A 26,685-nucleotide genomic window follows, 5' to 3' on the forward strand; every position below is an offset into this window, starting at 1 on the left:
AGTCTTTAATTCTTGCTCTGCCAACGACACGGGACCAAGGTGAGCATTTCTGATCAGTCTTCATGGAGAAAGTGTGATGCAGGGGTTCACTTTCGGAGCTCAGTTATTAGTTCCGACCTCCATGCTGGTTGACTCAGCTCCCGTGGATGTTCCTAGGCAGCTTCCTATGGACAACCAGTTGTCTACTCGACTGAATACCATGAGCGATGAGTGCATTGGGTTCAATTTTAAAGTCAAATCTAAGCTGATTTTGGCTTGGCAACATCTTTGAGACTCAGTTTTTTCTTCTGGAAAATGGATATTAATATTAATGGAAAATAGATATTAAAGAGTTGATGTTAGAATTAAATGCACATGTAGTTATAAGACACTTAGAATAATGTGTATTGAACAGTGTAGTGGCTTCTGACACTATCACCATCATCACTACCATCATCATCATCATCATCATCATCATCCAGGAACAGTCATGAGAACAGTGCTTTCTTGTAGTATTGAGTGTATCTGTGTACCCACGCCTGTCTTCTCTAAGGTCACTTACTCATCATAGGATAGACATTTCAGGATAGACATGATTGCCACTTTACAGAGGGTGGGCAGAGGCTCTAAGAGGTTGTTGAACTGTCCGATTGTCTATTTTGCTTATAAGCTCTGACTTGGGGTGCAGATGCCTCCCTACCTGTTTCCCCCACCTTTGTACATTAGTAAGTGCAGGTCAGACTCTGCTGTAGGAAGAAGCCACTCCAGACTTCTGTTACAATGTTCAGGTTTAATCAAGCTCCATGTCCACTGCAGGTTAAGTAGGGTGTACTCTTTGATGTCTTCACTCTTTCATTGAGATTTGGATCAGTGATGTCACCATTATTTGGAACATGGCTGGGAGGAGGAAGAGAGAGAGAGAGAGAGAGAGAGAGAGAGAGAGAGAGAGAGAGAGAGAGAGAGAGAGAGAGAACTTGGCCAAGCACATCAGAGCTCCTCAAGCTCTTGCCTGTAGTTACCTAGAGTGACACATGCCATGCCCCTTCACTGGCCAAAGCAAGTCAGTCAGACAGCCACAAGTAAGTAGGCAGGGAGACACAGACTAGAAGACAAGAAGCTGAAGCCCATGGAGGCAGCCTAAAAGAACTTCCTGCTGCCATCCATCTGGTTCCTGAGTAGGAGCACGGGCAGGTGAAGAAGATCTGAAAATGTCCACAGAAGCCATCTTTGATTTATGGTAGAACAAGAAGTAAGATCAATGACTACACTGAGGAAGGCTATAATGGATGGGGGTGAAAAACTCATAGTATGCATTATGGACCCAGAAATCCAGGAAGTGACTCTTAAGGCTTGTCAGTTACTCTGTTGGGCACAAGGACTATGTGACTCAATGGTGACTTCCTTTTTCTCTTGCTCTGCTACAGCATCTGCCAGGACACCTCTCGTGTTGTATAGCACTGGGTTCAGGGAAGGTCAGCTGTGAGCCTCTGAGGGCCATGAGTCATTTCAGACTCAAAAATAAACAGCAAATGTTCTTAATAGGGAAAAAGGGAGATAGGGAGAGGCAATGTCCACAGAAACTGTGTTTATGAAGGATAACATCTTAGTAAAAGTTATGAGAGACACTGTGAAGCCTGGTGAGAGTTGGGAACAGAGCTTGGTATAGATTGTTAGGAGATGTAGATGAGCTTCCACAGTGATAGCCACACGTGGCAGGCTGGGGATGTCTTGAGAAAGGCATTCTTGAAAGATGGTGGATTCCTGCTCAGAGGCATCAGAGGCCCTCAGCCAGGAGAGGACTCTTTTGGCAGGCAGTCCTATTTTTACCTCTTCTCTGCCTCTGAACTCCCCAACTTGCTCCTCCAAACCAAAGACCTATGATGGGAAGCTCTCTAACCATCTCATTTAAGACTGAAAACCATCTGTGTTACATTCCAGCTGCTCACTAGGGATTACCCACTGGATACTCTTATGCCCAGTCTTAGCGTAAGTCTTAGCTCTTCTTTCTCAGGGGCACCTGAAGGTGTCACCTCCTCAGGGAAACCTCGAAATGCATTCACTCCTGGCCAGTGTCTAAGCAATCGTTTTGTTCCTGGAACTGGCTGGTGATGCATCCACATTGGTGGCTATTGACGCACTCACTATCTGATGGCTATGAATGCAATTCAACATGGCTGCCACCCCATGACTTTACAGTCTAGTCATAAAGAGGGGAATCAGGTCACAAAATGTGTGGAAAATTCCAATAGTTAGGTGTTGGGAGCTACAGAAGATTCCAGAAGTATATTTTTAGAGATTCCCAGTTGGAAATATTCTTTGGAAATTCAAGATTTGTCTCTATCAAAAGATAATGAATGTTGGTCAAGGCTGTTTACTGTGTGGAACACAATCCCTACCATACCCTGACCTAATCTTCTCCATGCACCTACACGTTACAGGAAAGACATACAGAAAGAACCTGGGTCAAAATGCACTGTACCAGGTTAGAATGCATTCCTCCAGGTGTTAAACATCTAGAACTTGGCATGAAAGCAGGGGCAGAGAGGATCTGAGGCATGCCACCAGTAGGAAGTATTCTTAGAAGTGGATAAATACAGACCACGTAACCTGCAGAGTGAAACTTGTTCACTGTGATAAAATAGACACACAATTGGCATTGAGTCCATGCACACTCTGACATAGCCATCTCCACTATATGTGCCCAGAGCTTTTCATCTCTCTACTGAGACTCCAGTCACTTCCCTTATTAGTCCCCAGACACCTCTCACCTGCTTTTAGTCTGTGGGACTATGACTGCTCTAGGTGCTTCGTAAAAGCACAGCCACACGGTAACATGTCCCTCTGTGACTTAGCATTCGTCCTCTGGCTTCAGAATCGCCTTCCTTTCCAAAGCTGCCTGTGTGTGCTGTGCTTCCCTTATCCATTCTTCTACTGGTCACTTGAGTTTTTTCTAGATTTTTAGCTGCTGTACATAATGCTGCTGAGTGCTCACTCTACTCCTGTGTCTGTCCATGAGTCATTTATGAAAGAAATCTTGCATTTAGCTAACCACAACAGCAAACTTCAGAAAAGTAGAAACTTAGTAAGCTGTATTACTGTAGGGTAAACTGAAAACAAAACCCACATGTATCCATGAAAATGACATTGTGAAAATAAGTAAATTCCTACACACACACACACACACACACACACACACACACACACACACACACGGTGATCTGAGTGAGAATGGCCCCCATAGGCTCATATGTTTACACTTGATCTTAGCCAAAAGGCCAAGAAGTAATGGCTCATATGTTTAAATACTTGGTCCCCAGTTGGTAGAACTGTTTGGGAAGGATTCAGAGGTGTGGCCTTGTTGGAAGAGTCATGTCATTGGGGGTAGGCTTTGAGATTTCAAAAGTCCATGCCATTCTTGGTGCTCTCTCTGCTTCCTACCTGTGGTTCAGATGTGAGCCCTTAGCTGGTGCTCTAGCCACCTGCTGTCAATACCTGTGCTCTGCCATTGTTGACCTATAAATTGCCTTGGTCATGGCATTTTATCACAGCAATAGAGAATTAGCTGAGACACTCACCTAACCCCAAAACACTGGTAAGATACCAGAAAAGAATGTAGAACATCAGTTTAAAAAAATCATGAACACTGACTCCCATAGAACTCAGCCTAAGCTAGACTTTAGTATAACCTCTAATGTGAGCATTATAAAGTTAGAAGAGAAAGGATAGCAGTTGTGTGGTGGGGGCGGGTGATGGATGGGGCCATGGATGGAGAGTGGGGTGGCTCCTCTTATTGTGGTCTTAAACTTTGGTTCCTTCCCAAAGGCTCTATTCCTTTCCCTTTGTCCTTAACAAACTTGCTTATGACACTGGGAACCATTGGACAACAGTCCAAGATCTTCTGAGGGTCCCAGTACACACAGTGGTAGCCAGCCATCCTGGGTGATGGCCTATTGCTTCTCAACAGAATCTCAGTACTTCCAGCACGGAACTTGCTTTAGGATTTATATTGCTGAGGTGGAACACCATGACCACAAATAAACTGGAGAGGATCTGAAGACCAAGGCATTCTTGGCTACACAGTGAGCTCTGGCCGGCCTAGGTGTCTTAGTTAGGATTACTATTGCTGAGATGAAACATTATGATCACAAACAACTTGGAGAGGAAAGGGTTTATTTGGCTTACGCTTCCACATCACTGCTCATCATTGGAGGAAGTCAGGACAGGAGCTTAAGCTGGGCAGGAACCTGGAAGTAGGAGCTGATGCAGAGGTCATGAAGGGGTGTGGCTTACTGGCTTGCTCTCCAGGACTTGCTCAAACTGCTTTCTTATACACCCCAGAACCACCAGCCCCAAGGTAGCCCCATTCACAATAGGCTGGGCCCTCCCCATCACTAATAGGCTGGGACCTCCAGCCTTGCCTACGTTATAGAGGCATTTTCTCAGTTGAGGACCTGGCCTCTCTGATGACTCTAGCTTGTGTCAAGTTGACATAAAACTAGCCAGCACACCTGTGCTCAGATGACATAAAGGCAGCTGGGCACCATGAGAGTAAAAGAAATCATGCATGTGGCAACTGTCTACATGCCACCCATCCTCAGTTAAGCATCTGCAAGATCCAAGGCATGTGGGAGATTGAACCACAGTTGATAACTAACTAATTAACACTTCTATAGCACCTCAGAGGCCCCAGCAGACGATAAGCACAATTCCTTAGTGACGTCAACAGTGGGTTTGTGGAGGAGTCTAGCATGCACACCAAGCTCTAGTTTACTCCTCTTACATGTTTAAGAAAGCTCTGTGTTGCTGTATTAGTAACACAAGCCCATCCATAAAACTGGAAATTTCTGAAGGGTTCAGAAACAAATATCCTCCCTCCATGTCCCAAGAACAACACTGTCCAACTGCAACTTACTCCCCTTTAGTCTCTTTGGGAGGGAGAAGATCTAACTATTCTGGGCTGCTTGCTTTTACGTCACCAGGCATTGAACCCAGGCCTTGCACAGGCTAGGCAGGGTCTCTGCCTCTGAACTACATCCCAGCTGTGCCACTGGTTTTTATGTCCACTTGACACAAGCTACAGTCATCGGATAAGAGGCAGCCTCCATTGAGAAAATGCTTCCACCAGATCAGCCCGGGGCAAGCCAGAGGGGCATTTTTTTAATTGATTGATATGGGAGGGCCCAGCTCACTGTGGGCAGTGTCACACCTGGGCTGACGGTCCCGGGTTCTATAAGAAAGCAGACTGAGCAAACCATCAAGAGCAAGCCAGTAAGCAGCACTCCTCCATGGGCTCTGCGTCAGCTCCTGCCTCCAGGTTCCTGCCCTGAGTCCCTGCCCTGACTTTTCTTAGCGAAGGAGTATGACCTGAGAGTTGTAAGCTAAAATGAACCCTCTTCTTCCCAAACTGATCTTGGTCGTGGTGTTTTATTGCAGCAATAGAAACCCTAAGACAGCAATCTTCTTTTTACTTTACTCTTCCGGATGAGACAAGGTCTCAGTATGTTGTCTGGGCTGGATTTGAACTCACTCTATGGCCCAGACAAGCTTGAATTTGTAACATAGGTGACAGATCCATGTTAGCAGGTTAGCCGATTTGACTATGTTCTTGTTTACTTAAAAAGGCATTTATTTAAAAGGCCCTTCTGCAAATTATAAAGATGATGGGGAGACTAGGTTTCTTTGTGACTCCCACCAAATCCCAGGAAAAGAGGAGACAGGCAGAGAGAGAGAGAGAGAGAGAGAGAGAATGAATCAGGACAATAGACCTTTACTTTGAATTTGTAAGTTTACAGAGCATTTTGCGACCAGATGGAAACATCGGAGAAAGTTGTAGTTATTCACTTAATGCCTTCGTTTAATGTCTTCGATAACCTAAGCCCAGGAAATGTGAAATGGAACCAGACATGGGGAGCAAGAGGGCTATCTGCCACACCCACAAGAGGCAGCCTTCTCTAAGTCTCCAGTGAGGTGAAGAAAGCTAGGGTTCAGAGAAAGATGAGGCCAAACCTCCAGGGAGCAGAGCAGGTGAAGCAATCAGGAACGGGAGGCTCCCCCAGCACTGAGTCCAGGAAGACGAAGATGGATCAGGTCCCCAGAAGACACGGCAGGTGCCAAGTCCAGCTCACATGGCTTGGGGAAAATGAGAAGGGATCATGGCTAGAGAAGCAGGGGGGACACATCTGGGAGGTCCCTGGGCTCTTATCCTGAAATTGGTGGGGAGCCATGAAAGTGCAGACCTGAGCATGAGCCTGGCCACTCCTGGTTTGTGTTCAGAATGATCGTTATCATTGTATCTGGGTAAGGCAGTGGGAAGAGAGAAATGAGAAACATAGAGACCCATTAGCAGACACATAGAATAGCCACGAGCGCATGATGCAGGAAGTTATTGAGACCTGTGTACCCTCCCCCACAAGCAAAGCAGAGACATCTCCAGGGGTGGTGTCAAGAATCTGATGGATGTCAGAAGCAGGTCCAGCTTGGAACTCCCAGGACAGAGCTGACATGCAGAGCTTTGACTCCAGAGTTCTGATACATTCTGTACATTTTCTATATGCAAAGTCAAGGCAACCGATTCCAGGACAATTAAAAACAAAAACAAAAACCAAAAAAAAAAACATGTGAGCCAGAGAGGAGGCACCAGAACATGCTATTTAAAATCACATTTAACAGTCCAGCACATCCTGTATGTCTGACAACTTGAGTTTAATCAACAGGACCTAAGACTGAAGGAGAGACCCAACTCCTGAATGTCATCCTTGGATCTTCACACAGGTGCTGTGGCACACGTGGACACGGACACACACACACACACACACACACACACACACACACACACACTGAATAAATCAACAAATGTAATGAATATGCTTGTTAAAACAGACTCACTGAAAGCCGTGGTGTGAGAGGGGAGTGCCCTGAGCTGTGTTTGGGATCCAAAGAAAGGCAATAATCACAGCAGAGTGTACATACACCTGAAGTATTAGCAGTCATCCCTCCATGCAGCTGGAGCTGGAGGCAGGTACATGGGAACAGTGGACTCTTTCCTCAGCCTTTCTGTAAATCTAAAATTATCCCTCTCCCAATGTTAGATATGTACACACATATACACATCCATGCCAAGCGTGTTTAGGAGAAAAAATGTCAAATAATTCATATAAGAGAACCCAATTCATGTAAAAACACTTCAATTTGTCACCTACTCTGTGTGTTCCTATGTCTGTGTGTGAATTCACATACCAGTGCCTTAAATCTAGGTGTGGTGGCACACACTTGTAATTTAAGTACTCTGAGGCAGAGGCAGGAGGGCTGGAGCAAGGTAGAGGCATTGGAGCTACATGATAAGACCTTGTCCCAACAGAAAAAATAGAAAGGAAACGCACTCATACACACACACACACACACACACACACACACACACACACAGGCATAACACAACCACACACCAAAAGCCAATGCCTTAAATACACACTTGATATCACTGGTTTCTGCAGCAGAAAATGTTGAAGAGAATGAGCCTTAGCAGGGAAAAACAGAGGGTCCTGATGTCAGGACCCTGGATCCAGCTGCCTCCTCCCCTCTGTACAGCCAGCCAGAAGCCTCTGTCCCTAGGGACACAGCAGGAGGACTCTGAATGTTGTTTATCCGCCCTTCCAGCAAGTTGGCACCTGGAGTCCCCATTCTTTCTCATCATTGACTCCTTTTCCCATTCTAACTCCAGGAGGAGAAAAGAAAAAAGAAAAAAAAAAATCCCGCTGTGCAGAGAAGTGTTGAATTACAAAGGGTAATGGGCAAAGCCCGCTAATTGCAAGCCTGCTATGTGGAGTAATGGGTGTGAACAGCTGTTGGGGCTGGCCTGCAAGGTTGGTTCTGGCCAGAGGACTGAGTAGGAGGGAGGGGAGACACATGTGGCCACACCTGGGTGAGCTAAAGGAGCCCTGTGTAGCACTGTGAGGACAATCTGGAGATTCTCGAACTGCAAACGCCCCTGGTGAGGTGAGGCCCAGGGCATAGAGCCACACACCACAGGCCTCTCCAGCTCATTGAAGCCAAGTGGCCCTGAAGCCCCAAGCAACCCTAGGCAGTGGATGAGTGCTGTGTGATGCTATGCCTGGGGAGATTGAGCAAACATCGCCCAAACCCAGAGAGGGAACTGACAACAACCCAATGTAATGGTATGGAAGCCTACCTTGAAGAGCCAATGACTCCACCTGGGTGACTGAGAGGAGTCAGGGCTAAGGGGCTGCTTGTGGGGAATAGACTTTAAAAGGTAGCTTTTTAAGTCCAAAATGCATGTTCAAAAGTCCACCCCAGTGCAGATGGGTGATAACTCAGGACTTGCAGGCAGCTGGGCCGATTGGAGAATCTCCTCAGGGCAACCCAGCTGGTCAGTCTCCGCCTGGAGCAGCTCTGTTTCTCTGTCCTATCCTTCTGAAGGGGCCTTGGGCATCTTGTAAGTTTCAGCTTTTCCGGATGAAGTTTGTTCTGATCCTGAGTCTCATGAGTCCCTACCCCCACCCCAGCTCACTCCAAGATACAGTATTTCAACCAAGAGGAGACTGCTTCACACTTTGAGTCACGGACCTGAACTTCCTCATCAGTGGATCAGCAAAGTCCAATCAAGAGCCCAGCACATGTAGCCCAACATAAATCCTAAATACACTTCAAAATATAAAGAATCCTTTCTTTCTTTTCCTTTTTTTTTTCAATTATCCGTAGCTCAGTCTTGTGGTTCTCAAGTGTGAACTTCGTCGACTGCAGTGTCAAATGGCTAGACTCTGAGCAGAGATGGCCTGTTTCCCCCCAAGAGTGCCCCCCATCCCCACACTTCCCTCTCCCACCTCCTTCAAGCCCAAGCGCCTATGGCAAAGGCGGAGACGGAGGGCTGTGCGGTGGGTGGATGGGCGTCCACTCTGCTTCCCTGAGCTGCTGGGAAGCAGCTTGAAAAGCCTCCGCTATCATTTTGTTTAAAACAGAAGGGGGCAAAGAGACCTGGCTCATTTTCAAAAGCAGGCTCCAGAAGGCAGTAGTGGGAACCCACTTCAGTGAGAATGTGCGGGCCAGGGGCAGCGATCTGTCCAGAGACGCCAGAGTGATGATGCTTGGTTCTCAATCTCGGGGGTGAAGCTGAGTCACCGAGTACTCGAAGTAAAGCAAGGTGTAGCGTTCCAGGGCCAGGGTTTCAGGGCAGGAGGCATAGAGGCTCCCATGTCCCCCTACTCCAGGGCATGCTGATGCTGACCAGAAACCAGTGCTTGAGGGATGATTGCTGATGAAAAGGGGCCTTCCTCGTGGGCTGGTGTCCCTTGAGACTCAATACTCTGGGAACACTGTACCAGGCTGTGGGTGTTCCTTCAACACACACAGCTCCGAGGAGTAGAGGCAGGCCCCACACACAGATGACAAAAGCTGGGTTCTAAAGAGGAGAGGGAAAGAAAGGGGAGAAAAAAGAGAAGGTGGGAGAGAAGGGAGGAGAGAGAGCGCATGTGCGCACCCTAAGCAATGCTAAGCTGAAGCCCAGCATTGGAGGCTTGCTGTGCCCCTGGAGAATAAGTCCTTTTGATCCAGCATCAGCCACTCATTAAACAGGTCCCTCTCTCTGGAAACTCTGCTTCTATAAGGTCAAGTGGTTCAAGTTCTCTGAGAGGGAAGGAGGCAGTGGCCTGACCTTGTCAGTACATGGAAAAGTCTCCCCAGGAGAGTTTCCAAGTCTCGAGTTCAGCCTGCTGTAGAGATGTCTGTCCCCAGGAGGCACATTCAGCTTCTCTTCTTCCTGAAGGTTCTGTGTCCCCACCCTCTCTGAACCAAGGAGGATGGAGAAGAGAACAGAGAGCACAGAAGGCTCTCCCTTGTGGGTCCTCACTCCCAGACTGTGGGTGGAGGGCCCTTGGAAACTGGGCTGCGCCTCAGAAGGGGTTACATCCCAGCAATTGTGGGACATGGTGTTCATTTGCTCAGACTGTCTTCCGGGTTGACCTTCTCAGGTGTGCTTAGAGGCAGAAAGGGGACTGCTTGAATGCACATTGGAGGGAAAAAGTGATATAAATGGGGAGCATCCAAATGGCCCCGCTGTCCCATCCACCTTGCTAGGACAATCGCTTCCAGAACCAGAGAAGTTTGTGAATTTACTTTAAAAAAGAAAAAAAAATCTGTGTATTCCTTTAGAAGTGAATTTCATTTTATATTATGTCTAAGATGCTTTTTATGCCTGGAGGGATCCATCGCACCCATGAGCAACAGCGTCGTTTTATTGCAATTATTGCAATTGCAGTGCTTAGCTCTGATTTATCAGGCCCCATATGTGTGCTTCATTTATGCTCTTTAGTTTGGGGGATTTGTATTGCAGGCTGAACCCAGGGCCTTGAGCCTGCTAGGCAAGGACTCTTCCGTTGACATATATCCCTAGCCCTCTTTTTAAAGTTATAGTACTCAAGCTGTCTTTAAATCACACTGTAGTTCAAACTTTGAACTTGAGATCCTCCTACCTCCATCTCCTAAGTAGCTGCAATTATGGGCCTGGGCCACCATGTCCAGCTGTACTGTCTCTTTAAACCCTCAACCTCTCTCCTCGCCCTCTACCCCTGGAACAAAACAGTGGCTGTCCCTGGTTTGCACCTGAGAAAATTGGGAACCATAGAGGCAAAGACCTGTGTTTGAAGGTGGGGTTGTGACATGTTTGCATACAGATACTATGTATTTGCCCAGCTGGTACTCAGCTGGAGAATATAGTGGACCCTAGCTTCAACAGGAAGCCCAAGAAGTTATGGATCTTTGACCTCCTGGCACCTCTAAGCAGGGCATGGGGGCTCAGGAAAGGATGGGAGATGAGCTAACAACTCCAGTGAAATTGTGATTAAAATATCTTTTCATCAAAAAATTATCACGTCTTCTCATTAACGATCCTATTTTCCATTAATCTTAAAAACTCAAACAGAGATAATTGGTGTTTAATTAAAACCTTAAGTATATTTCAATTAAAAAAATCTTAAAATAATAAAGATGAAAAGCAACAAAACCTGTCTTAGGGAATTGTCTTGATGTGCCTCAACTGGCCCTGCCTAGTAACCCGCCATGATGCTCACGCTGCCTTAGGCACCACTGCCACCTGGTGCCTGAGCGCAGAATTGCAGGCTTGGTACTTGCAGGGCTGCCCTGGAGGGTGCTGACTTAACTAGACACCTGTTCGCTTGTGAAGTCATTACAGCTGGCTGCACATCATCCCTCTTTTATCTGTGCCTCCCCATTATCTAATACATTCATGGCCTTTAAACCGTGTTGTTATGACCAAATTAACATTGGCAGCTCTGATAACACGGTAACATGAGACAGGGACGAATAGGATACATACCTAAGTGTGACTCGGAACTTGCTTCTTCCAGGATCAGCTCTCTCCTTAACTGCACAACTTCACATGTCATAAAAGACCCCACTTTTACCCTTACCTTCTGCCAACTCTCCTCTGCTCAGAGTGTGCTCATGGCTCTCCATTTCTGGAGTTTTCTGGGTGTTCCCTCCCCTGCCAGCTGCTTCTGTCTTTCCTGTTCCTTATGCTCAGAAATGCCACCCTCCATCTTTAACTTTTGCAATTAGTCTTCAGATGTCAAACCAAGGTCAATAGTCATAAAGGGCAGTGTTGCACAGTGGTTTCTGCGGATGGGGAAGATATGGCTTTGGATCTCGTTTTTCATCTATTTAAGAGCAGTGACCACAGCCAGCTTGCTTAATACTGTACCTCTGCTGGTTCTAGCCATTCAATAGAAAAGGCCATATTCTACTCGAGTATAAAGAAAACAAGCACCGGAAACTCTCTCAGCAGAAGCATGGCACCCAGGGAAGCAGTGGGGCAGGGGTTACTAGCAACAAAGAAGTAAATTCTGTCCAGTGCCTGTCTGCCCAGTGTGGGACTGGTGAATAAATGGCTTCTACTGACACTTAGCCTTGTTGGCAGAGAAAACCAAATCTCCTTCCTCCGTTAAAAATAACACAAGTTCCCAGCGTGTGCTTCCTAGCATCACCCCCCGACTTGCGCCATCAACCCTGGCCTCCTCGGCAGTGCTAAACTTCTGCAGCTGCAAACCACAACCATTTGTAAGAACAATGAATGCCAAACAATGATGCTACCATTTTGGGCAAGGTTGCTTTTGGCCAATCTTGTGTTATCAGGCAGCTTTGTGCCGGCACCTGAGATTAGTGGATTGGTCACCAAGGGGGTGTCTGTGATGGGCTTTCTCTATGTCTTTGAGATAGTCTTAAAAGTCACTCTGTTTCTCCATCCAGGTAGTCGATAGTGACAGACCTGAAGGGTCCAAGTTCCGGCTCACTGGCAAGGGAGTGGATCAAGAACCTAAAGGAATTTTCAGAATCAATGAGAACACAGGCAGCGTCTCTGTGACACGGAGCCTGGACAGAGAAATGATCGCTACTTATCAAGTGAGTACTGGGCGCCTGCTCGCCCTGTGCATAAAGATGTGGGTTTCGGCGCAGTTTCTTCCCACTGAGCCAATTATTTCTGTGCCTCATCAAACCCACAAAAGTGTGGCTTGAGGTGCTTCTGTGAGAACAAACGTGGAGGGGAACAGTGAGGGGCCTCTAGCTCATCATCGGAGACTCCAAGCCTGTGTCAAACTTCGGGCTGGAGAGACGATTGAGAGTGATACCAGAGGTATCTAAGAGGAGGTCAAAACCCTCAGGCCAAGTCTGGCTTTCAAAGACCCGTGCTCTGACTAACGGTGATAAGTGCAGACCTTCAGACAAGATAATCCTACCTTTAGACATTTATCCTGATGAAATCTGGAGGAGTTGGTGCAGTTTTGTACAATGTAGGCCATGGTCCTCAGAGTGGAGCACTGCTAAAGGGCGAGCATCACGGGGGGCCTGCATCAGGGTGTTTAAGGAGGCAATTTCCTGCAGCATTTAAAAGATCGCGATGGAAACTGGAGGGGTAGCGCAGTGGTTGAGGGCACTTGCTGAGCTTCCAAGGACTGACTTTGGATCCCAGCCTCCACGTCGAGCAGCTCACAATTACCCATAACTCCAGCTCCAGGAGATCCAGTGCCGTCTTCTGACGTCCACAGGCACTACATACACTCACAACACATACACACACAATCACAACACATACACACACACACACACACACACACACACACACACACACACGTGAGTACAAGCACACACAGAAATAGAAAATAAACCTTTAAAATATCTGTGAAGAAATAATATGTGGAAACAGTAGTTACATGGGAATATTCAAGATCAGAAGCAGAAGACAAACACATACGATGTACTCCCTAGTTATGTAGTACTTGACAGGGATCAGGATAGGTGTGCCTTTAGAGCCACAGTGACAGAAAAAAAAAAAAAAAACAAACAAGGAAATGTGTAAAAGCTATCAGTGCATAAAATGCATATCTCCATAGGAACAGTGGTATCAAAGGCTATTGCTGTGATTACTTGTTACTGCTGTGCAAACCATGGACTCTCTCTGAAGGTACTGTGTGCTGGGACTTGTTTTAAGCATGGAATTTGTTTCATGTAATTCAGTTCTCAGAATAGTTTTTAAGTAAGTTATATTACCGCCCTATTTTCTAATGAGGAAATAGCATTTGGCTTGTGAATACAGACCTCTTGTGCGTTGCCAGCTGGGATTTTAATCTTGGTGGGCTTCTCCTGAGTCTGTACTCTTTTGTCAGTATTATATACAAATGGTTCCATTGATTAAAATTATGTGAAAAGGAAAAGGGAGGAGGTGGGGGCCGGGGAGAAGGAAAAGAGAGAAGAGGAGAAAGATCAGCGTGTCGGTGATTGTGTTTGAGGCTATGGATTTTGACTTTGGCTCTCTTGCCCACCCAACTTGTTCTTGCTGAATTTCTGTAAAGAGATGTCAGACCATGGCATGGGAGGCATCTGCTACCGGTCATGTGTTGTGCTGTGGGGTCCCCACATGCTGGAAGGCTCTTGGGTCTTGGTCCCAGGAAGATGGATGCCTCCACATTCACCTTAGAAGTCTTTCCAAGGACTTCCTGAGCCTTTTCTGAATAGGGGGCAGCACCCATCAGTGTGTACCAAAGATGAGCCGTGTACACTCATCTTTGAAGTCTGGCTGTTGTAAAAACTTGATGCTAGGCCGACAGGAGTCACTGGTAGTCACAATAACCAGGGATGACTTGGCCTGTGTCAACACCAGCTGCAGTCTATGGATAGGTACTATCTTCTCTTCCCACACCCTCATGGATTATCTCTGAAGTTTCAGAGCCAAAGAACTGAGATAGAGTGTGGTGAATTTGATTTTGGAGCTCTGTGGATCAAAAACAAACAAACCAACAATAATAACAAAAACAAAGTCCCCCGGATCTCAGCATCCATGCTTCCTCCTGAGCTGTGTGAGCTTGGACAACTGCTTCACAACTTCTAATCCTGCTATAATTTTTCCATAATGCATAGTGGGTGGTGAGTGTCTCTCCATACCAGACAAAATGGGTTTCCTTCTGCAAACACTTGGCACAATGCCCAGCATTTAGCAGGTTCTCCTAGACCAGAGCTACTCCTGAACATCGTTCTTTTGAATGTTCTTAAATGTTTTAAGTTCTACAATTTTCTAACACAGATCCAAGGCTTTCCTCCATCCTAATCTTAAACAAGATTCACAGTTTTGCTGTCCCTTCATGAAGTATCAGTATTGGGGTGAATCCATAGCTCAGGATGCTCCTGGGGAATAAAGAGACAGGGGATGCTAAATAAAGAAAAAGAGATCTGCCAGGGAATGTCTGCACCCCAGAGGCTCCTGTTGTGAGACCTGGGCAATGAGAGCTGGTAAGTGTCTGAGGTGCCTCCTGCAGCCATTAGTGAGTAGGAGGTGAGGCATTGTATTCAAGGCCTCATGACCTATCTGATGTTTGCCAGATCCAGAATTAGTTTATAGAATATCACCTTGTTGGGAGCCTTTAACATCCAGGGAAAGACTCTGGGTGCCACCTCTTTGGCCCACCTCAATGTGCACCTTCTCCTTAGGTGGCAGTGGTCTTAATCTCCAGGAGCAGTCAGAAAGCAGCAACATGGAGGTAGGAGACTTTTGGGGACAGTCACAGGAGCCTTTCGGGCTCAGTTCATCAGGCAGAGTAAGGTCAGCCATGTCCCTTGGTTTGATTATGACAGACACTCCAGCTGACAGCCTCTCCCGGAGCTTATGGGCTGTATCAGAGCCATGTGGTGCGTTGTAGGGTCCCACTCACCAGCAGGTCCCATGCTACTGAGCATCCTGGGTCTTGGTCCCAGGAGGATGAGGATGGAAAGTATGGCAAAACTGTCACCTTTGATTCTCCAGGAAACCACACAGCCTTGGCAGCCTGGGTTCTTGTGCCCTGTCTCCCCATGCCTCGGCTCTCTTCTTTAGTCTCCCTTCTGTTTCCTTTACACTTGAGAAGGAGCCAGGTGACTGTTGTGGGGCTATCCTTAGACACAAGGATGGAGCATCTCCTGCCCATTTGAAACTCCGTTGGGAGGTAACTTCCTGTCTTAGAGACTGAGGCCAGGCCTGTTCTGATAGTGATGTTCAGTGTGGTTAGGAACTAAGCAGCTTCTTCAAAGCACACATCCAGGGTCTCTACACCCCCAGGCTTTAGCTTCAAAAGCAGAGAGTGTGTGGGTGTATGTATTGACATCGTAATTGCTCTGATATAGCTGTTGTTTGTTTCTGAGTTAAATAACACTGTTCACGTGCAAGCACGGGCCTGTGAGCCAACAGTTCCCCTCCCCCCCAAATCCAACCAGCTTCTATTGCTCCGATAGAAGCCTTGGGTGGGTGAAGAAGATACAACTTGAGTCACAGTTGTCCTTGACCCTAACGAACACCAGTATTGAAAGCTGCCATTTTTAAACACTGCGCAGCAGGCAGGTTGGAACCTCTTTATGTGCACACTCTGATCTGTCTCACACGAGAGACAGAAGAAGAAAGAGCTCTAAGAACAAGGAGCAGAGAGGGCCTCCCGTCATCCGAGGTACCCAGGAGGTTGAGACATAAAAACCGAAAGTGAAGGCCAGTTAGTGTCACAGAGTTCAAAACTAGTCTGGACAGTGCAATGAGATCCTGTCTCAAATAAAAACATGGAAAGAGGTCTAGAGATGAAGTTCAGTGGTAGAGGCACCTGCTTAGCATGTGCAGATCCTGGGCTCAGTCAGGAGGGAAGGAGGGAGGGAGGGGGGGAGGGAGGGAGGGAGGGAGAAGGAAGCAGGTGTTACCAACCTTTTCAAGAACTCACAGCCAGTGTGTATTAGATTCAGGATCTATACCAGTTTCACAACAGCTCTAAAGTCTTGCTTCTAAGTCCCCTCTTCCTGTTTTCATCCCCAACTAGACCTCAACATCTGATCCGGATTCCTTAGCCTCTTTCCTAGGACCTATCTGACCTGGGCTGAGAGAGGGTCTGACAGGCTGTGTGATCAATGACTTAAGTCCCATCCTGTTCTGTGACTTCCTGCCGCCCTACCACAATCCCCTGCCCCAGTGCCCAAAAGAGCTTCCTGTGGTTCTGACCCGAAGTAGCACCTGAAAAAATAATTTAGCTCTTGCAGTATTGGGAGCTGACATATTAATGCAAAGCCTCCTGAAATATCACTCATTATTATGCATTTTGCCAGTGTTTGAGTGATTTGTGAACTCTTCATTGGAATAAAGTACTGTAAATGATTCATGAATGACCAAGTTTATGAAATTCTATAAAAATATTAGCGGGTGGTAATGATTCTCTCTCACTGTGAATGGAATCTGCTGGCTGCAGATTTGTCAATATGGGAAGACAGGAATGGAGTGGGAGACAGAGTCAGTTAGGCAAGTGGGGGGTCCCAGTGGAAGGTTTGGAATGGTCTCCATAGAGGGTATGAGGCAAGACAGAAAGCATGGCAAATCATTGTGAATGGCATGTGTCACTCTGCTCACGTTGACATAGTAGGAGATGAACAGATAACTGGCGGTGTGGGGGGTGTCTGGAAGGAAGACAGGAACTGACGTTACTATCTACCTACTGTGTTCCTGCCCACCTCCTGGGATCCCACATTAGTTACTTTCCTTGTCGATGCAGCAAAGCACATGACAAGAAGACACTTCAGGGTAAAGGGTTTGTTTTGGCTCACAGTTTGAGGGAATCATTTCATCACAGTGTGAAAAACATGGCCTCAGGCAGGCAAGTCACAAGAGGCAGGCTAGTCACAACTCACAGTCAGGAAGTAGGAAGGAAATAGGAAGTGGTGGCCAAGTCTTGCCACAGGTAACCCACTTCCTCCAGCAAGACTCCACCTCCTGAAAGCTCTATAGCTCCCCCGCAAGCAGCACCACCATCTGGGGACAAAGGGGTTAAACATGTGAACCTATGGGAGAGATTTTACATTCAAACCATTATAGTCCTTGACACATAAAGAATGTTTATTGTCTTCACTGACAATAAATAAGTCGGCTGAAGGCCAAAGGGGTCCCCAAGATGTAGTGTTATACTGATGGTGGTACCACCATTTCATGAATATTTATGGTATTCCAGAGTCCACTGTAAACATTTATGATGATCTCATTTAACTTCACAAAGATGAGCTGGATGCTTCTGTGAGTGGCTTTGCTCATTGATGGGGCAAAGTTCCTGACAAGGGCAACTTGAAAAGGGTTTGGTCAGACTCACAGTTGGAGGAGGGAAGTCCCATCAGGCTGGGAAAAGCGTGGCAGTGTGAACACAAGGCATCTGGTCACATTCCATCCACAGTCAAAAAGCAGAGAGAGATGGACGTTGGTGCTCAGCTTGCTGATTCAGTCCTGGATTCCCCACCCATGGGTCTGAAATGGGTCTCCTCTTCCCAGTTAAACTCTTTGAAAACATCCTTACACGTGAACCAGGAGGTGAGACTCCCAAGTGATTCCAGAGCTAGCCAGTCTGACAATGCATTGCTCCAAGTGTATAGCAACGGGAGGGGGACCCTGGGTTCTTGGACGCCGTCACAGTTGTGTTCCTATTTCTGTAACAAAATACAGTGACTTATAAAAGAAAGCTTTTGATTGGGGTTATGATTTCAGGGGATTGGAGTCCATGAGGGCAAAGCAAAGGCATGGTGACAGGAACCCCTGAGAGCCCACGTCTTGATCCACAAGGAGGTGAGAGTGTACACTGGGAATGGTGGAAGTCTTTGAAACTCCAAAGCCCATTCCCAGTGATACACCTCACCTCCTCCCATCAAGGCCACACCTCCTAATCCTTCCAACAGTTCCACTGGGAACCAAGTATCCAAATATGTGAGCCTCTGGGAACCATTCTCCTCCAAACCACCACACACTCAAAACACGGAAGGACCTCAGCGTCAAAGACATACTCACATTTTCTCCCATGCAACTCACTCTCCTCTGAGCCAACTTGTAGGTCAAGTTTTGAGTCTGTGGTTAAGAATGTGGCCATAAAGTGGGAATACTCCTAGCACTCAGGTTTTTTTGCTTGTATGTCTTCCTTCAGTCACATGGTCTCTGCCTCATTTCTAACCAATGCATGGCTTCAAGGCAATTAGACCAAGATGCCTGAATGTGAAAAGTCTGTCTTAAAGTTGATGATCGTAAGACATTTGGGAGGTACAGACATACCCAGGCTGGAGAGTTATTTAGAGTATTATCTTGTTTATAATGATCCTAGTGGGAGCCAATGAACATCATAGCTGAAAGGGCAGGGACCGATCCATACTTGGGACAGCATGTGTCTCCAGCCCTGTGAGTTTGGTTTTTGATCATTTGTTTGCTTAAGGTAGAGTCTCACTCTGCAGTCCAGGCTGGTTCCAAATTCATGAGTCTTCCTGCTTCCTTAGTACTAAGATTTAGAGGCATGCCATGAGTCATCATGCACACCTTTGCATCTATCATCTTCCTTCTCCTGTCACTGTGGTCCATCAGCCAGTGGCCCGCACGGCCAAGGAACGGCCTGAGTGAAAAGGTACAAAGGGCCCAGGTTGAGCCCCAAGCTTTGGAGGCAGACCTACCAAGCTTCAGTTTTTGACTTTGCTTTTGGATGAACCGTGTAACATTTCCATTCTCATGGGTACAGAAAAATTGAGTACTCTCCATTTCCTATACAACCTTGTCAAGTGTCACCTTGGGCATTATTTGAGTCTCAACTTCTGTTTTTCTCTTTCTTAAGATGAGAATGATCACAGCACTGTCTCCGGATGGTGTGAAAGCTGTGGGTGGGGTGTGCCCTCAGTCAGTGTCTGCCATTACCAGTGTTTGCCACATCCCAACCCTAATAGCTTCAGCCCCAAGCAGTTAAAACAGCAGTGGAAGTAGCCTCCTGGGGCCCGGCTAGCAGTTGTACAGGTGAGTGTTCGCAATGCTCTGTGGGAAGGCTCACCTGTCGGGACAGCCATCAAAGTGTGTCCATCCACCAGCATCATTACCCAGGGACTAGTTAGAAGTCTCAGCCCACATCTACTGAGGCGTAAGCACTGGAGCAGGTCCTAAGAGTTGAGTTTTAACTCACCTTCCAGCGATATGGGAACATCCTCTGGAACACGGGTCCAGGACAGCTCCAGGTTGGGGAAACGGCTGGGTGGGTTAAATGCTTACTGCTGAAGCATGGCGCCTGTGTTTGGTTCCAAGCACCCGCAGAAAGAGCCAGGCATGGTGGCACATAATTGTCACCCCAGCACTGGAGAGACAGAAACCAGCGGGTCCCTGAGGCTCCCTGATTAGTCAGTCTAGCAAAATTGGTGACTCCCAGATCCCAGCCAGCGACACGGTCTCAAAACACAAGGCCTGTGGCTCCTGAAGAGCAACTGAGATTGACTTCTGGGACCCACAAGTATACCTTCACATACCCATTAACATGTACCCCCTCATACACAGACACTCTCACACACACCACACACAGGCACATACACACACAGGCAGATACACACATACCCCACACAGAGGGACTTACACACACACACACACACACACACACACACACACACACACAAATACACGCAGTTCCTATAGCTTATTTGCTTCATTAATTGACCTGCTGAGGGTGACCTCTGAGCTGATTTTACTACAGGCCTTTCTGGGTTCCATTCTGTGCCTAACCATGCTTGTCATGGTAAGTGCTACCCTTTGGATTTGGAAAGCCTGTCCACCCAACCACAGACCTCCCAGTTGCAGTGTTTTGTTGCCTTCAAGGCTCCCGAGCGCAAGACAGCTATATCCCAGGTGTCTTTGCTCCATCCCTGTCTAGACATCAGATGACTCTGAAATGCCACAGGCCTGAGTATTTGCTGGTTTCCCAGAAAGCAGACTTCAGGCCCAGAGATGAAGGCGTCTTCGGAAGACTGAAGCCGCCAGGCACAGGAGATAACTTTTGATAGGAGGAAGCCGGCCAGCCTGCAGCAGTCAGCAAGGCCGGCATTTCTGCCTTAAAGATCTGTGACCTTCAAGGTGGCATTTGTAGTTCTCAAATTTGCTGGTGGTAGAACCACCCCGGGGGAGCCTTTGAACTCCCACCCCACAAGCTCAAGCCACATTTGAAAGCAGTTAAGTCAGAGTGTCTTGGAGTGTGACCAAGCGCCAGTGTGCTCGTAAAACTCGAAAGATGTGCCACTGTGAATGAAGCCATGTTGTAGAAGCACTGGATTAATATTAACCGTTTACATCCCGGTCAACTCCCAAGTAGGAACGAGCACCTGTCGTAGAGGTGAGCCGAGATTGTCAAATGAGGTAATGCTAGAGTTTCTAACATATTAAGAGAAAAGTCCTCCGATTCCCTTTCTCCACTGCTGACGCTCAGCGGAGAGCTGAAGAAAACTGCCTTCTAAGTCTCCTTAGACACAAACACTTGAAACATAGACAGCAGAGAGACCGCGTGAGAAACAAATGAGCGGTTATCTTCCGGCTGCTTAAAGGAAGGTAATTCAGGATCTGCCTGAGGCCTCTCCCCACCCCAGCTCCTGGGAGCATCTCCGCTGGACTCTTTCCACCTGGGCTCCCCACGTGCCTAAGCAGTCATTTGGCTGCCTGGCCTTATCTCCTGGGTGCAGCTGGTGAAACTGAGGCATAGAGAGGTTAAACAGCATTGTGGCTGCAGCAGCCACACACCTGGATTAGACTGCCCAGGGGCTCCTGGCTGATTATGTATTTGGTTCACTAAGCAAAGCTGCCTCCACACTCCAGGCTATGGAAACGGATTTCTTCTGAATTTCATTAGTGCGTTGGTGGCGGCGGCCTGTAAGAGGCTCAGCTCTCCTGGTAGCAGGTGTCCTTCAGCTTCACTCCATCCTCCATCCTGGGCCGTGCATGCCAGCGTACTGGCAGGCACTCTGGAATCCATACATGTTCGGGCCAGGGTGGCCTAATTGTCTGTCTCACTTCTATTGCCTAACTGCAGTGTGATTGACCTTGTCGCAGCTGCTATTTCGTTTGGTGAGTGTCTGTATTTGCAGGGGGGGGGGGGGCTTGTGTGCAATAAGCAAGTCTGTGGAGGTCAGAGGACACTTCAGGATGTCATTTATTGTGTACACCAGGACAGCTGACCCACAAACATCCAGGATTCTCCTGTCTCTACCTCCCATCTCACGGCAGGAACACTGTAATTACAGACACCTTCACATGGGTTCTGCGGATTCAAACTCAGGTCCTGAAGCTTGTGCAACCAGCTCCTTACCCTTGGGTCCCTTTCCTCCACCCTATAGCTGCTTTAAAACTTCTTTTTCCAAAATTCTGGCATACTGTGGCATATCAGACCTGGAAGAGTCTTCGAGGCTCACTGCCCAATCCCTCAGTCTACAAATAGGAAAAAATGAAGTCACTTGCCAACCTCTTTTACTCCATCCCTCAAAATATGTCACCGATACTTAATTATCCCTAGAAAATCAGTATGGAGGCCACTCCACCGGAACTAGGTCCTGCACATATATGCAGACAGAACCTGCATCCCTGCTACCACCACCCAGTCGGCAACCATTTGCCTTCATTGATGTGCATGAGGTTGTCTCCCATTTTGATTGTGTAAGACTGAGAGATCAGGGACCTGAGCTGTGCACTGGGAAGAGAGGAGCAGATGAGAGCAGACAGTAGCCTTGAACTCTTCTTGTTCTGCACGGGCGTTAGAGAACAATGGGGGAAGAAAATGACTGGGTTATTTTCATGAGAAGTTCTCCTCGACCCTAGACCAAAGTTGAGGCCAATTAGACTAATTTAAAAGGACTGAGTAAGAATCTGGGTTTCAGCACTACTGCTGTGGGCTTAGGGTCAAAGGTTAGCTCAGCTAGGACCCCTCCAAATGGGGCATCTGCAGCATGAGATGGGCTAGACTTTGGGGATCCCCAGGGTGATGCTTGTCCCAGGGCCCAGAGGGGTGGTAGTGGGAGTTGGCCTGCGGTGTGGAAGCCGCTGTTGCTGAAGGGTCCCTGCCAAGTCAACCTGGAGTTCAGGGAAATACCCAGGGAAAAGGCTATGACAGACACTGAGGGCCATCTGCAGAGGGTAGGCACCTCAGAGTTCAGCCACGGGGACCACTACAAGAGGGTTTCACTGCCTCGCTCGGCACCATGCTTGTGGCTCACAGCTAGGGAAGACTGCTCGGGTTTATCCCGTGCTCAGGACTGCAACCGTTTTATTCCCTCTGATAGTTAGGAGACTTGAGTAGACAAGAAGCCTGTGACCACTTCCACCACGGTAAGACCCTGTGCTGGTTGTTGTAGTTTCCTATAGTCTCATCGGGCACTGCCCTGCCCTGTGACAAGGGTCCGGGAGAGGAACTGACTTCAGGAGGCTGTGAGGGCGATGCACCTACTCCAAGAAGTTGAGCAGGACTGGGAACAAAACTCATGGAATGCTTCCCCGGCACTGCAAAATTTAAAACAACAACACAGTCAGCAGGAAGCAGGGCAGGAAGGACTGTGGGGGAGAACCCTGTCACCCCAGAGAAGTGCGCACAGGTAGCAATCAGATGAGGGGGGGCTCAGGAAAGGAAACGGAACCCTGGGTAGGGAAGACAGCAAGGTGCATGCTCTGGGGATTTAAGTCAACCAAACGCCTCTTGTGATGAGGACAGATGCTGAGGACCGTAGGCAGAAGGTCCCCGTGGTCAGTTTAGAGCCTGCAGGAGGGGATTGGTGTGAAGAAGATGGGAGACAGCAAGCTGAATCTCTGGGACTCCAAAGCCAGAGTGGCATGTATCAGACAAGAATCATTTTCCACCAAGGAACAGGGGACGTGATGGGGTTAACCCCAGCTCCCAGACTGAACAGCAGCAGGTCCTGGGAGGGGTTCATCACACAGGTCCTGCCAGGTAAGATAGGAGCTTAGATTTTATTCCAAGAGGTGCCTCAGGTCTCCTGGGGTTTTCAGGAAGGAGGTGGCATCCAATTTGTGTTTCAGGATGATACAATTTATTTGAGCAAGTCAACAATAACGTTCCAATTGCTATGGAATAGAAATTAATTCAAAAATGCATTCATTTGTTGAAAACCCACTGCCTGCGAGAGTAGAGAAACATCTTTGCCTCCCCAGAGCTCAGCCCCAGAAGGCTGTCTTTTATTGCTAAACCCACGGGGGAGGGCCAGTGAGTATTTTATGTGTTGCCTGGTCCTCTGCAGCTAGCATGGCTGGATCTCTAGGCCAGAAAAAAATATATATATATTCTTTTAGAACTCCAGAGTTTCACTTTGGTGTGCCGGGGTTGGGCAGAGCTGTTCACTGTTGATTCCTTTGATTGCAATGTCTTTGAAGATCTTTGCGATAGAGAAGGCTTATCATTCCTCACAGTGAGGTGGGCGGCATTGAAAGGCCATTTCCATATTCTTTCGGTTTCTTCTGAAGATGCAGACGTCGGCGGCTGTAACCAGCTCCTTTCTGCCAAGTGCATCTCTCTCGGCATGTTAGAAAGACTCCAGAAAAGACTTAGAACCAGGAGTGGGTGACTCCAGGGTGGGGGTGCCCATTCCTTCTCTTGCAAACGAAGCCAGGTGGAGCCTCATGCAGAGGGGAAGACCTGGTAGTCGGAAGCTGGAATCGAGCAAAAGCAAACTGGACTGAGTGAGGCTTGTCCAACGATGCGTAGAAAACACTAGTGAAACCGAGCTGGCCACGCTGACCACAAGATGCTATGGTGCAGAACAGGTACAGCAGCGCACCTGAGACAGCACCCATGGCAGGCTGGAGAGGCTGACCGTGAGGTGGTGGTGAACATTCCACACTGCCCTGCCCACCCCCTCCTTCTTGTTCTCCTGTTAGTGGAGAACCTAACCATGGCCTCCACTGAGGTCTCAGTCACTCCTCTTCAGTGTTTCCTTCCCTGTCGCCTGAGGCTGGGGCTGTTGGTAGGGCTTGTTTGGGGTCCTAAATAAAAGGAACTGTATTTTTAGAACGGACGTTTGTGCAAAGAAGTAGGTTTGGGAAGATGTCTTTCCAAGGTGATTGGACCATGCACGGGTCAGGCTAGAAAAAGTCCCACATCAATTTCAGTTTCCTCTCTGACCCACATCCTACTCAGCTTCCTGTTTCCAGGTAAGCCCTTATCTCTAGGAAGCTACCCCAGTGGATAGCGAGTTGAAGAGAAAAGCATTTGGGAGCAATGGGCATCATGGATGGCATCATTTGAGAGCAAGCTGGGGCAGTCTAGGTTCTGGAGAAGTCACAGAACAGGAAAAGACAAAAATCGCTGTTCTGAGTGGACTGAGTCTGTGCAGAGAGGTCCCCTGTGAACACCATCCACCCTGACAGATTGCTGGGCTCTTTCTACAGACCTTCATCCTCCTGGCTCTGACCTTCATCTGGGTCACTAGATGTGAACTGGGTGGGGAGGATGCATAGAGATGGTATCTTTGGGAGCACAGACCTTCTAGAATCTGCACACACCATCTCTTTACCTCATAGACCCTTTCTCTGTGTTAGGCTCCATCCTTGATTCCCTCTTTCAGTTCAGGGGACTGAACCTGACAGGAAGATACTCCTGCAGACCTCCTGGGGAGATGGAAACCATGCCACTGCTTTCTTGGGAGGGTGAGAAGGACTGGAGGAAGAAACAGGAGTCATCCTGTGGTTCTTCTGAGGATCAGGGATAGTGATGGCTAAATCAGATTCTCTGGCACCTTCCTGCCAGGATGGGAAGAGCCCTCCTAAAGCCTGGAGTCTCTTAAATGTTTTCTAAGGGCATTGTCTTCAGGTGTGGGTCTAGTGGTGGCTGGGCACATGAGTTATTGAGATTTAGAGCCACATCTACTCAGAGCGACCCTGAAGCAGTCACCTTAACACAAGCTGAACCTCAGATAGCAGCCTCCTGGAGGGGGGGGGGGAGATTTGGTCACCAGAGATCCAGAGACAGCTACATGGAATATGACCACTCAGAGCTAGCAACAAGCAGTATTCTCTCCAGAGCTTACTCTAAGCTACTGCTTACCCAGGAAGGAGGGCCCTGGATGTCAAATGCAGGTGCCTAAAAGGCCGAGTTCCTGCTCTAGTGGTATGGGGAGGGGTTGAGTGAGAAGTGGGATGAATGTGACCAAAATAATTTATATGAAATTCTCAAAGAAATAAACATGTAAGGAGATTAAAAGGGGAAATGACACAAACAGGAAACAGGACATAGGGAGCCTGGTGCATTTTAACTGTTCAGGTGTGATTCAGTGCGCTCCCAAGCCAGGACCGATGTCAAGTGCTCCATCAGACCAGGGAGTTTGTCCCAGACGGGAGAAATTTGAGGGTGAACAAAATGTTTGCAAAACCCCCTCCCTACCCTAAGAGCTTGAAGGTAGAGATTATTTGCTCTGCTTTCCATGTGAGAAACTGAGGTTTCAGGCTATGTCGGGAAAGTGGTTTTGAAGCTAGTGGTGAAAGACCCAAAGGACAAACCCACTCTGTCCCCACAGAGCCCACCCCCCACCGACTCCATCTGTCACTCATCCCTGAAAGGGGGACTGCTCTCTGTAGACCGGTATTCTCAACTGGGAACCATGCCAGTCTGCAAGGGACAGTTGGTGACATCTGGAGATTTACCGGCCAGTGTGGTGGAGTCACAAATGTTTTTGAGATCTAGTGGGTGAATGTTAGAAATGTTTCTAAACATCCTACGACCCACAGGATAGCCCTCCCCACAAGGAAGGATGGAGCCTCAGGAAGCTACAGTATGGCTCTGACTGTGGTAGAAATAGTAATAAAGCCACCAGGGAACTCAGTCACCTTGTATGTACACACCATCTAAGCATGCCATGTTCCCTCTGATCCCGGGCTCCCCTAAATTCAGAGATGAGCCCATAGTAGTATGGCCCAAGCAGCATTCACCAATGCCTGTTTTCTATTCTGCAAGGTGATTTTTTTTTTTAATTTTCCCTATTACAGAAGATAGATTCCATTTCCTCACTCCTGAGGGAAAACTAATTCTAGCAAAGGCCATTTGTCCTTGGTACCTGGGATATAGATAATTTACTATTAGTTTATTGAAAATTATGTAGATATTATTCAGAAACACAATTTTGCAGCTATATGGCACACTTACCCAGATTATATTTTAGGTGTTAATGCATGTACTGAGGATATATGTTTGAATGTGGCTTGCTCGAAGATACTTTTTATTTTTTAATAGCTTACTGCCTTTGAGATCTTCAACCTGGCCCACTGTGAAATGCACAGAGGAAGCTATCTCCAAATGGATATTGTGTGATGAGTCATGAGTTGTTACCATTCAACTGTAGCTCAATCTCCTGATACTTTATATAGCTTTT

General features: G+C 47.6%; 1 protein-coding gene across 2 annotated transcripts in view; it reads left to right on the forward strand.

The window, feature by feature from the left end:
• Window positions 1–26,685, forward strand: part of Cdh13 (cadherin 13) — a 1,005,873-nt gene that overhangs the window by 534,701 nt on the left and 444,487 nt on the right. The window contains exons 5-6 of one of the 2 annotated variants that reach the window (XM_028875722.2): window positions 12,253–12,405; window positions 19,131–19,349. In XM_028875722.2, the coding sequence (XP_028731555.1) occupies window positions 12,253–12,405; window positions 19,131–19,259 (282 nt within the window). In that variant the 3' untranslated portion in view covers window positions 19,260–19,349. Of the gene's footprint in view, window positions 1–12,252; window positions 12,406–19,130; window positions 19,350–26,685 lie in introns of those variants that run through there. The other variant, XM_028875721.2, reaches the window with a different exon arrangement.

The sequence above is a fragment of the Peromyscus leucopus genome, chromosome 5 (genome assembly GCF_004664715.2).
Source record: "Peromyscus leucopus breed LL Stock chromosome 5, UCI_PerLeu_2.1, whole genome shotgun sequence".
NCBI classification, from domain to species: domain Eukaryota; kingdom Metazoa; phylum Chordata; class Mammalia; order Rodentia; family Cricetidae; genus Peromyscus; species Peromyscus leucopus.